Here is a 13136-nt window from a genome sequence, read left to right as displayed (position 1 = left end):
GTGACCGGATTTTAACCTTTTTTTGAGGAAAAGCTCCAAGCCACACAACAAGGTTCTGCACCCACTTCTATGACTGCCTTCTTAAATGGTTCTGTTTCTAGCCTTCCCCACAATGGATCTTATACAAATCTGCCTGCAGTTGAAGACATTTCCTTGATATCGTCACAGCAAATGAGCTTTCTTGTAAATCAGGCTCGCCTCTTGATCCCTGTTCACCATAAATCCCGCATGAGGCCATTGACACAGTAAATCTTCTGATTAACCAAATCCTCAATACCTCCTTAGCCAGAGCTGAAGTTCCCTCTGTCAGGTTCCTACAGAAAAAACCTTTGGCAGATCCCACTATCTTGTCCAGTCTCAGGTCTATCTCCCTGCTGCCCATATTAACCAAAATACTCGAGAAAAATGTGAATCAGCAACTTAGCACCTTCCTAAAAAATTCCAACATGCTTCATGTATACCAATCTTGCTTTAGGCCTAGACATTCCACTGAATCGGCCCTACTTGAGGTCTCAGATACTATTAAAATGAATTTGGGCGCTGCAACTGATTAAGTGTTGATTCTGTTAGACATCTCCACAGCATTCAATACTATCTCACATAACATCCTTCTCCAGCGAATCCAAGACATAGGGGTCTCTTAGAAAGCCCCAGCCTGGTGTCTCTCTAATATCATCTTATGGGTGCACAACAAACATCTTAAGTGCAATTCAGAGAAAATGGAAATCCTTCTCTTTGGAAAATCCAAACACTTCTCTCCTAAACATTGGTGTCCAAACTCAGCTCCCCCTTCACCAGCAAAGAATTTGGGGGTCAAATTTGACACCAAACTGTCTTTTTATGCTCAAATGGCAGCAGTAGCTAGGATATGTTTCAATCTAATTAAGTCTCTCAAAATATATTTTCACTTCCTCCCTCTAACCCCCTGGAAAACCGTAGCATTTTCCCTAATTGCATCAAGGCTCAATTACTGTAACAGCCTATGTGTGGGCTGATCCAAACAGCTCATTTACAAACTTAAGATGGTCTAACATGCAGCAGCCAGACCGGTATTACAGCTGCCTAAACGGAGCTCAGCCTCAGCTGCTCCATTGGCTACCAATTCATAAAAGAAACCTGTTTATGATCCTGTTGCTAGTCTTTAGAGCTTTTATGGCAATGGGCCCAAAATACCTCAATGCCAGATTCAGCCACCACAAGACCTTGAGAACACTGAGATCCTCAAGAGCAAATGTGCTGAAGCCTCCATCCTTTAGATTAAAAACTCAAGGTGGTAAATCTTTTATGCTGCTATGCACCAAAGCTGGGAACCAACTGCCATTGCACCTCCGATTTATAGACATGGAAGATGCATTTAAAAAGTAAGAACTGGCTTTTTCAAGTCCCTGATATACTCTGTTATACCGTAATTTAATTGATTACTCAGGTCCAAGTTTAAGGTTCGCAATTGTTACTTATAACAGAGCCAGGATGCTCATTCTGGAGTGACAGTTCAAGCTTTATAAATGCCCAATTTATTTATTCATTCAATTCATGGGATGAATGGGATTCCTGAGGTGAAAATGTTTTGCCACCCCTTAACTTCTGTCGCTGCAAGCAAACGTTTGAGTGTGCGAAGCTCTGCCGACTATCAGATATTTAGAAGGTGGGAGCTCTGCATACTATGAGATATTTAGCAGGTGGGAGCTCTGTCTACTATCAGATATTTAGCAGGTGGGAGCTCTGCCTACTATCAGATATTTAGCAGGTGGGAGCTCTGCCTACTATCAGATATTTAGCAGGTGGGTTCAAAGGAGAGCCAGATCCTCTTTCAATAAACTCTGTACAAGGGGATCAGCTTAAATATGTTTAGGTTATTTCTGTGCTCTATTTTAAATGGTTGCCTCTACGAGAATTGTAAACTACTGTACCACCGCTAAGTAAAAGTCTGTGGCCACAGCTTATTACTGAGCAACATTCAGCCCAAGTGATCCCTTTGCAAGGATTGAGTCAAGTAAGAATTAAATGTCAGTGCCGAATCTTTACAAAGCCACATACCTCTGATTTACTTCAACTATTAGTGAGAACAGCATGCAATCAAGAGGATGGGAATAATAGTTCATTCTTCATACAATCTTTCAGACTTACATACTCAGCTGATTGAACCCTGACACATCTTAAAAACCCTTCCACACTTTAACTTGTATCCACTATGCCTCCCTCATAGCTATTGTTTCCTCTGCCCCTCCCTCACACACTTCTTGAATCCCTTACCTCACTTATCTACATCTGCTCTCTCGTGCTCATGACTTCTGCCTCTCCTTCAAACACAACTTCCCAAGCCTTGCTGACTCACCTTTTCTCCTTTGCCGCCATCTACTCCTGAGCCTCCTTTTGGGCCTGGGTCACCTCGTCGGCCCTAGAAGAACAGAAGGAGATCAATACAACTTATGTGAAAGAAAGATCCAGTGAAGGATGCAATGTAAGGGGCACAGAAGGGACTGTAGGAGAGATAGGCACATTCCATGATTACAAGTGGACTGGATAATTCCACCCTCTGCAAAAAACCCTTTTCAACCAGGGATAAGAATTATACATTGTGTAAAGATTACTAGGTATCATAAAATCCTCTACTGCACAATAAATTTTCCATCAGTACATTCCAGGAGGTCAAAGATCCTGATATAAACTGGGGGATATACCTCATATACACACCGGGAATAACTCTATGGGCCCGATTCACTTAGGTAACTTATGCTTAGTAAGGTTACTAGTGTGGAGTCTCCACAATCAGGGTGAAGTCTCTGCATTTGGGGTGCAATTGTCCCGAGTGCAGAGACATAACACTTATAACTTTACTACACGTAAGTTACCTTTGTGAATCGGGCCCTGTATGTTTAACACAGCCAAGTATTACCAACCCATGGGACAGTGGATTTCACGTATGCTTTCACCCTTCAGAGTGCCACAATTGGAGTACCTTCATACTGGCAAGTAGGAGTGGACCTCTCTTGGTTTGTGCCAAGCCATGTAATATCTATGTATTTAATATTGAAGGGGCCCCATTGGGAAGGCTTACGTAATTCACAGAATTGCTGCCAGTAGGAATAGCCCATGGAGGGCCAATATGAGGGATTTAAACTCTCATATGTTGTAGAAAGGTATCCTGCTCTGGCTGAGAATAGTCTATTAGATCTTCTTGCTTCATGAACTTCTTGAGATGAAGGCTTTCTTGCAAACAGTTTACAACATAAACAAGAGAAGATGACCTTCTATAAGTGTCAGAGGCTATCCTGTAATCTTCCCAGGGAATTGAAAATACTGAACTTCATCCTGCTCACAAATCCGTGCTTGAGCCGCTGCGGAATGTAGCCACGACCGCACTGATGCTCTGGGTGTTCCTCCGGAGTCCCTGCCGGCCGGATTCCCGGAGATAGCGCCGTGCCGTGTATCGGTCTCCACACCCGCGCTCCGAGACCGGCGCCGCTCCCTGCCACCGCGGACCCTCAGGACGGCCGCCGCCAGCTGGAACCCTGGGAGCGTGGTTTTCCCTGTTTCTTGGGGCCGTCACAGGGGGTGTGGGACGGAATTTCAGCGCTGCACCCGAGAGCCCCGTTTCGGGTGGCCGACGTGTTGGGGAGCAGTGTTTGGTGCAGTTCTCGTTCCCCTGGCCGACGCTGAGGCTGACCTGCGGCGGCCATTGGGCGGGTCGCCCCATGGCTTGTCCCCGGCTCGCTGCGAGGTGGTAGTGTTTCCTCGGTGCAGCACTCCTGAACCGCTTGATCCACAAGACTGGACCCTAAGCTCCCTGGGGCTGAGTTAGCTTACTTCCTGGTGTGCAACTCCCCCTGGACGACCGAAATGGCGGCTGCCCCTTCCACAGTGGCGAAGGTTATCTCGCCCCCTGATATCGTCTCCCTGCTCGACGGCGACCTGGCAGCTCCATTGCAACCCCCACCGCGCGCAGAGAGACAGCCTCGCGCTCAGAAGGAGCTGACCTGCCGGGACATCGTTGCTGCGCTCGTCGAGCTTAGGGCGGAATGGCGATCACTCTCCGGTCAGCTTGGGGATCGGATAGACGAAGCAGCGCAACAGTTGATGCGGGTTTGTGTGGCTGATCCTTGGCACGGTATGGTTTCGACCCTTTCAGTTGTAACAGGGGAGATTGAAGAGCCGGCTACTGAAGGTGAGGGGGAGATTGTTTCCCGATGCTGCGATTCCAGCACAGGGCAGTTCGGTGGCTTTGTTGGGGATACATTGTTGCAGTCTTCTACGGAACTTGAGACTTTGTTTCTGGGGCTGACGTTGTACTCCCGACCTTCGCTGTTGCTACAAATGTGTCCCCCTGCGCCTGACGCCTCCCGAGTACCCTCCCTCCGGCTATGGACTGGATTTCGACTTTGGTGTTTGGGGGTACTTTTTCTGATTGCCTGCTGCTCGGCTACTGACTATGGACGTCCATTTTGTCCCTACCTCCCTCTTCTTCATCGATGGTGGCCATTTTGCTTTCAGGTACTATATGGATCTGGCCCCCCTCGGACGCCGAGTCTGGGGGGACTGTCGCACTCTGGCCAAGGCTGATAAACTGTGTATTGTGACCGGGACTGAAGGGCTGGCGGGGATTCGGATTGGAACACTTACGATGCATTATTGTGTATGTGGCGCCGTCCATTTTATACTTGTGAGCCTTCCCCTTCTTCTCTGCTTCCATCTTGTTCCTTTGTTGTAGAGGGGGTCGACACTCGTAGAGGGTGGTGTACTGAAGGGCGTCCGAGATCGGGCCGGGGTTGGGCAGTTTCTCTGCTGTATTGCTCTCTTACCTGATGGGGGTTGGGTTCAGAACGCTATGTGGAGGGAATGTATGGATCACACGCAGAGTGCAACTTGATTTTTCCAGCTGGTTTGATGTTATTAGATATTGCTTAGCTCTCGCTCTCAAAGCATCCTTTGTGATATTGCAATCTTGTTTACGGCATAGTCGGCGCTACAACTGGCTATCCTGGTACCTAGTGAGCCGGCGGCTCTGTTGCATTCTCTTGGGTGCCTGACTTGCCAACAACGTTCATTGGGACAGGGGGGTTGCTTGTGAAGGGTGGCGTCCATTTTACTTTTCTTTGTCCTTGCATTGCCTGGGGCAGCCATCTTAGTCTTTGTTCCAACTGGGGCGGGCTCCGGGCGGGTACCATGGTGTAGTGGTCACTTGCGACTTACATAGAGCTAGGGGGCTCCGGGTGTCAACCTGTACTGGCCTATTTGATGGGGTCTAGAATTACGGCGCCTTTTTGGCGCGTATCTACGCTACAGCTCCTCACATTTATTTTGCTCTTTTTGTCTATCCTGGCACCTTCGACTGTGAGATGGAGCTGCTCATATCCTGTTGTCTATTTTACGCATGGGGTGGTGACTCATGGGTTCATTCCACGTCCTGGGTGTACCTGTTTTTGTACCCCCTTTGATTTTATGGCCTTTGACTTTTTTGATTCCAATGGCGCAGGAACTGCTAATGGCTGGGTGTCCGGGAGATCTGTTATTGTGTTGGCTCCTCCCCACCTTCTCTAGTGGGAGATCTGGGACAGTTTCTTTCCTTGCTCCCTATATCACTGGTGAATGGTTTTCTTTGCCTCTTCTTTCCTTTCTCTCTCTCTATTTTCTTTTCTTCCTAAATTTCGGGTTTTTGGGGCGACAGACACTCTGCTGGGGGGGGGGGGCAGGCCATAGCCTCTGCATGTGTGTAGGGTGGGGGGGTTACATTTCATTTTTGTTAGTTTCTATGGTGCCTATGTATGATCTCTTTTATAATTTTCTCATTTTCTGTTCTGGGTCTGTGACGGGGGTTTAGTAGGAAGTGGGTAGCGCTGTGGGTGGTACGTAAATGCGAACTGTTTCCTCTGTTGATTCGTGCAATATTACCAAGTTGACGGGGTGGTCTTCACTACTGTTGGTTTTTCTTGATGCTGCCTGCCCATGTTGTGAAGTTAATGTACGGACTCAGTTCTCCTTGATTCTATTCTTCACTGATTTATCTTTAGAAAAAATTTTTTTTAACCTTCAATGCTCCTTCTCCCTGGCGGCATGACTCCGTTCAGTGTAACTGCTGTTAATTGTAGCTGCATTGCCTGATGGCGCTGGGGAACCGTAATGCTTGCTCCTGTGCTTAAAAGTGTCGTGGCCGGCCTGACGGTTGTAGGCCCGTATTTGTCTCATTTTTCATGCACAATAAAGGTTTTCAAAAATTAAAAAAAAAAAAAAAAAAATACTGAACTTTATATAAGATTGATTACATCCCGAGCAAATTGGCGCTCAGATTCTACGATATATACAGCTATTTCAGACTCTCCTGCTAAAATGCATTTTGTGGAAAAGTAAGAACTGTGGGGCATATTTACAAGGGCTTTATCTCCACTTTTTCGGCTCAGAAAGCCAAAAAAGTGGAGATAAAACCAGCGCCCTATTTACAAGAGGGTGCTAACATGCATAATCGCATGTTAGCACCCTTTTTCCCAACGTCTCACTTTGCACCTCCAATGAGATGCAAAGTGGGCATTACTTGGCGTACCCAAGATGGACTACCTTGCAAATATCGCTGATGTTAACATCGCAATATTTACAAGGCAGCCCACATGATTTTAGCACATGTTAGTTGCCAAAACCTAACGTCTGCTAAAATCCTGACTTAGCCATCCCTAAGATAGGGGGTGGATAATGCTGATATGACCCTGTGGGTCGTATCAGCAAGGTTATCGCCCTTTTGCAGGGAACATCGCAGGAAAAAAGTGATGTTCCCTGCAAAAGGGAGATAACCTCACTATCTCTGGAATTTGTATCACCCTGGAGTAACGCGTTGTTAATTACGCGCTACCAGGGCGATACATACCAGAGATAGCCGTCAATAAAATAATTATCGCTAAGCCCGGCCAGCGATGTTCATCGCTGGCCGTTGTTAATATGCCCCTCAGAAATGGACTTGAGTTTTGAAAAAGTTTGGTCACATCTCCCAAACTCCCCCAGCACAATGTTCCATTATTTTTCTACTACCAATCTTGGTTATATATGTTACATACATGTTTATCTGGTGTTTCAAGATAGGCTATGTTTAATTCTTTCAAATTCACCTTCCTTCACTGCAGGTATTTATGGAAATAACAACACAAAATCCTTAACCCTTATTATCTCTCTGTATAATCCAGGATTTGTACACAAAAACAAATGTTACAGAAGTCTCACTGAATGAGTTGCTTCTCCCTGCCACACGAGATTGAGGGACAGAGTGGCTGGCCTCCTAAATAACATGCTGCTACTCTACTGGAAGGAAGGTGATCTTTGTCTTTATTCCCTGTGGATGCCGTCCTGCAGAAAGGTGCCTGTCTCTTCACACCCTTATGATACTACCCTGCAGATTTAACAATGTAATGTATCTATCCACAATAAAAACACTTACGCTGGAATTTTCTAAATTAAACAAGGTGAAACAGTGAGACATACACTGCAATGTTGGAGAAGAAGGTCTTCAGCAGCCTTCCTTTGCCCTCTACAACTTTTATTCTGCGCAATGGAACTTTCACCATCGCAGTGCTCTAACTTACATTCTTGTAATGTCCGTCTTGAAAAAAGGCGGGTTATTGACTAAGAAATAAATAACAGATTTTTCATATGAATACCACCAGCGTATATTCTTGGGGGTAAAAAAATAAAAACTCTAGCGCTGAATATGTGAGATACAAGCTGCAGTCTCACCACTTCTCCTTTGGGTCCAGCAGTGCCAGGAGAACCTTTGCCTCCTTTGATGCCAGGAATTCCAGGAGCTCCAGGGTTCCCCAAACCGCCCTGCAGGAAGAAAGACAGCAAGTATTAGTGAAGGAATGCGAGGTACACACTCATGGGCTTCCTCTGTCCCATGGTCTGTTGTCTAGGAAAGGTGCATGCACATGCCACTCTGCGAACGTTGGAGATGCACCTAATACCAGTGCCACTCTTTCCACAGTTACAAAGCACTAGGAGCAATGTGACATCCAAAGTATCAGGAATTAGGGATAATAGAATGTCCCAGATCTTTATGACTCAAACATTCACCAGAAGAGAACATCTGTCTGGCAGGAAGAATTTGGAATGTTGCAGGAATAAAACACCAATTTGAAGTAAGATAAGTTGAATAGAATAATCCCACAAATCTTGTTTTCTACTACATGGTATAATCATTGTTTTACCCATTTGGACTGGTAGTGAACACACAGTATGAGGTATTAGAGTTTGGATTGACTCTCAATGGTGATGGGGGTTTACCTTCTTCAGACTGACAGATCTTGGTCATCTTCAGAGGTGTGGACCTCTTTCGGAAGAATGGGTTTTGGTATTTTTTAAATGGTTGCATATTGTCTTCATCAAAGTTGGGGCTGTTGGTTTATCTCTGAGGCCGAAATCTTAAAATTCCTCAGAGGTTTGGTCTTTTCCAGATCAGTCAGTTTTGCCTTTTTCAGAGGTACTGATCTTCTTCAGGGGTAGCGATGTGGATTAGCTCAGGAGATGGGTTTTGCCATTTTCATGTGATGACTGATGTGCAAACTCCAGCCTACCAGCATCCATTGTCCTTGGACACTTTGAGCAAAGTTGGTGAGCAGAGATAACCAATGGAGATAGCTTAGGTGGCACTTAAGAGGATAGCATAAGATACATGGTCTGTAGAAGGAAGGCCAAGACAGTGTGACACTATGCACTAGCTATGTAGTTATGTTGAATATGTGCTAAGCAGGCACTGCCTGGAAAGTAGTTTCTTTAGTTCTATAAATTTCTGGAAGCCTCAAAGCAGGTGAGGTGGCCAGAAAATGCACACTTTACCTTATTTCCCTTCTCTCCTGGTGGTCCTGGAGGTCCGCCACGTCCTGGGCGACCGGGATCACCCTGAAAGAGAAAGTAAAGCCTCTGAACGTGTACTGCTCCAACAAAAAACATTGCCAGAATCTCTCCTGTTCCTATCCATATTGAACAAGAGCCTGCTTCTTTATAACCCATGTATTGCCAGTATCTCCACTACTCCAAAAGAAGCACTTGGGGAGTTTGTGCCCACACACAAAAAATGATGGAGGTGGTTGGCTGAGGACAAAGCTATAAACAGGAAAAAGCAAGACACAGAAGGGAGTGAGTTAGCTCTTTGTGAACAACAAAAGAGAGACAAAGGAGAACATTGTTGCAAAGAAAGAGAGAGATATAGAAGAGAATCAAAGGTGCATGTAAAAGCTGTGAGACATAAAGGTTAGGAATCATAGAAAAGTTAGAATGGTAGAGGCCGTGTATGGCACATAAATAAGATGGAATACAGAAAAGAGTGGTGTTAATCTAGCACCACTGGACTGTATCCTTTATCTGATCACATGCAATATCAAAAATGACAATATTTAAATCCCACTATAACCACTACCAAAAGGATTAGCAAATCTTACCAAAAAGTAAAGTAAGGGTACAAATACTTCAAAAAAGTGACAGTCAAAATTTTCAAATAATGGCAAATGGTATGTTTTAAGCAGCACACATGCAGGTGAGCTCAAACCAACCAACCCTGAAATCGAATTCAAGCATATAAACGCCTTCGAAATTCGCATTGCTCTGCTGAATCACTACCACAGATACCCAGAGTGACAAACACCACCAACATGAAAGGTTGGTTGTTCCTGCTCTACCAAGGTGAAGTGAGGAAAGATCCTTCTTACACTGAGTCGAACAGAACATTAACAGTAGCATAATCACATTTATAACATTTTGAAAGCACAGAATAACCACAAGCAATGTTTTCCCACCTGGAGAAAAAAGAATGACGTCTCAGGTAGGGTTATTAAGATCATGTTTAAATCATTTTTGGGGAGCATCTGCTACATAAATGTGTGTATGACATGCAAGCGAGATACACAATTAAACTGATAGGGAAACAATGACACTCTATGAGACAGAGAAGAGAGAAAGCAAAAGGGAAATAGACAATGTAGGGGTACAGGGAGGAAGAGAGCTATGAGGGTGTGCAATGCAGGGAGATATAAACAAAAGCCTATAGAGACCATACCAGGCAAAGAAATCCAGACTGATAAAACCGCAGAGAGAATAAAAGAATTTGCAAGATGGGTCAGAGTGTTCAAGAAATAGAATTTAGAGCTCTTTGGGCACGGTTGGCTGAAGCGGTTCTGAGGAGCACAGAAGATGAGGTGTGGATCGTGCATACCTTTACACCGGGGTCGCCATCTTCTCCTCTCTCTCCCACATCACCTGAGTATCCCTCAGGCCCCTGGAAAAAAACAAAAAGAGATTAGTGGGTGACGTCTGGGACACAATAGTATCAAACGTGACAGTCCAACTAGCACAGGATGACCACTACAGGGCTAAGAAGGGAAGACAAGCCTACTGCTCTGGGGAGCAAGAGGCAAGAGATGCTTCTATAGGGACACCAACTGACTCTGAGTGCTGAATTCATACAAACTCAAGGGACTCTGTCCATTGGCGCATCATGGAGTCAGCCTTTAAAATGTTTGTTTGTGCTTCATACTAATCTGAATCTTAAATATACTGAGAGCAAGATCCATGGACGTCAGGGGTAGCAATAATGACATTAGGTACCCTGTAGCCCCTGACAACATCACAGAGTTGACCCCCTGCATTATCCTTAACTCCTGAACATCTCCACTTTTTGCTGATGCAAAGGAGTGTGACCTCCATAAGATAAGCAGGACACACCAAGCACTGTTTGAGTTCTGTCCCTTGCTGTTACCGTCATCACCTCTGACACCGGGGGTATCAAGGACTGCGAGAGGGGCATCATATGGCCAGTCAGGGGTACAGCTGCTACTCTGACTTAAGTCCATGGAAAATTGACAGAATAGCTTTACCAAAATCATTCATTGTCCTAGGGATGCTAAGAAGGGAACAAAGCTAAGATATTCCCTAAAGAGGTATACCCAGCCTGTTAGCCATGCATGTATGACTGGCGTCCTGTAAAGCCATCAAGAGGTGCATGGGGTCTCCATCACCTTATTATGGGCATTGGAGAGCCCGGGAAAAAATCAATTACTTAGCACTCTACTAAACAGGGGCCCGCCTTACCTGCAAAGTTCCATGACACCCATATGGATTCTTATCCTTTCGAGAATGGCCGGAATATTTCCACCTGTGCGTATTGTAGAGCGTATGTCTAAATATGGATTTTGTCCAGAGCATTGAAGCTACTGGACAGCGCTTACAATAATTTTTTTCCAATTACTTCTTATTGTTGAGAGATTTTCCATGATAGATAGTATTGTCTAGCGTATGACATCTATTTGCATTACCACTATTCTACTTGCAGATATTTTTGATTGTAGATAAAACGATTAGAACTGTCATGAGTATTTCAACGTATAGATATTAGATATAGAGAGTGTTTTTTAAACTTTGAATCTTCCTAGAATCATTTGAGCTGGGATTGCCTGGAGTATTTACATGCCTGGCTAGCGACAAGATTGTTTCAAGCTGGGAGCGCTGTTCAGAGTTTTCTGAGCCATGAATATATCCCAGAGTATTTGGAACTAGGGGAATTCTATGTATTTCAACCTGCAAATACAGTGAAGAGTTTATTGAGTAAGTAAGTATTGTGCATGGTATTTTTACCTGTGAACATAACTCAGAACATGCCCACCTGCTAATACTGCCCAGAATATTAGAAGTGTGGCTCAATGGTTAGAGCGACAGACCTTGATGCAGAGCGCTGGCCAGGGACCAGGGTTCGATTCCCGCCTTGGCAGGATCGGGCTTAAATTCCTCTGACCGAATATTCTCGCCTCAGTGCCGAATCTAAGCCTGGGCCCCACGCTGCAACTCTGGGCAATAGCTTTCTTAGTCTCCACAACGGCCCCCGATACACAAGGGATGCCTGGTTTCACCATGGGATGCCCAGGAGTGGACACCTCACAAGGAAAAGCCAGGATGGGTTCCCTTGTGGTAGGAGTACAAGCGCCGGGATGCTTACGGGTTACTGTTTGCGCTATACAAATACAACACATTTACATTTACATTATTCACATGTGTGTTCACACTGCTTAGATTATTTTGAGCTATGATTATTACTTTGTGTTATTGCTCTTCTGTCTACAGGTGTTGCCACAAAATGTTTGGAGCTATGAGTACTGCGCAAAGTATTGATGGATGTGGCTATTGTTCGAAGCATATGACCTGGGGGTGTCACCCAGACTATTTCCAACTGTGTGTTCTTCTTGGAGCGTTTCAAGTGAAGAATGCTGTCTTCAGTATTTCCACCTAGGAATCCTGCCCAGAGTACCACACATTATCGGTATTACACAGAACCTCTCAGGAACATGGTGGACTAGGTATTCTGCTACTCTGGCAGGCTCCCATAGGCTCCAGGTTAGGGGGCTGCTTTCTGTGGTGAGTGGGCTGTCATGACCCAACTAGGAAAGCCCAGATGGCCCCATTCAACCTGAGGTCTCCAAAAATGTGGGGCTGATTTGAAGCCCCAATACCCCATTCTAGCTGAGGTCTCCAACAGTGTGGGGCTGGTTTGAACATTCTTGACAAGGCGTATTTGAATTTTCAGCTTGACCCTGCCCATGCAGGAACACCAGGCATTAAAAAATGTGGTCTTATAAAATGTATTTTCTCACCTTGTTTCCTGGGTCTCCCTTACAACCAGGTGGTCCAATTCGTCCCAACTTCCCCTGAAAAGTAAAATACAGAGAAATGAGCAGAGGATAGAAATCTATCAGAAAGTAAAGAGAACTGAAAACAGAAGTACTGGAGGATGAAAAGTAGGGTTCAGACACTGGACTCCTGTTGTTTGCTCTATGCAGTACGCTGGGCATGTGGATGGAGATTTTATTCCTTAGGTATTCCAGGAATGCATTGGAGTAGGAGTGAGCAAATGTTCAACCCACTCAAAGTTGGCCTACATTTCTCAACCTTACTCAATTTGTTAATAAGCGCTTTAAAACTCCCAGCCAGTCTACCTCTCACAAGTTCCTGTGTGAGGATCCCACTTTGGTGGGACATCCTGGAGCAGGTGATGGACAGAGCCTGCAGTCCTCTCTTGGCCATCAGGTGGGAGATGCTGTGGAGGTCTATAGGGGACGATGCATGGTGCAGGAAGGGTGGCATCAAGATGACTGGATCTCAGCGGATGCTGGAGCAGA

The 13136-nt window shown here is 45.2% G+C and overlaps 1 protein-coding gene across 1 annotated transcript in view; it reads right to left on the bottom strand.

Annotated features, from left to right (window-relative positions):
• The window catches only part of COL6A2 (collagen type VI alpha 2 chain), a 95830-nt gene that overhangs the window by 44293 nt on the left and 38401 nt on the right, over window positions 1-13136 (bottom strand). The window contains exons 11-15 of the mRNA XM_086956236.1: window positions 12612-12665; window positions 10184-10246; window positions 8812-8874; window positions 7714-7803; window positions 2336-2398 (exon numbers count right to left, since the gene is read on the bottom strand). Of these exons, the coding sequence (XP_086812362.1) occupies window positions 2336-2398; window positions 7714-7803; window positions 8812-8874; window positions 10184-10246; window positions 12612-12665 (333 nt within the window). The remainder of the gene's footprint in view (window positions 1-2335; window positions 2399-7713; window positions 7804-8811; window positions 8875-10183; window positions 10247-12611; window positions 12666-13136) is intronic.

This window comes from Lissotriton vulgaris, chromosome 2_1 (genome assembly GCF_964263255.1).
Source record: "Lissotriton vulgaris chromosome 2_1, aLisVul1.2, whole genome shotgun sequence".
Lineage (NCBI taxonomy): Eukaryota > Metazoa > Chordata > Amphibia > Caudata > Salamandridae > Lissotriton > Lissotriton vulgaris.
This window is presented reverse-complemented; position numbering and strand designations above follow the sequence as displayed.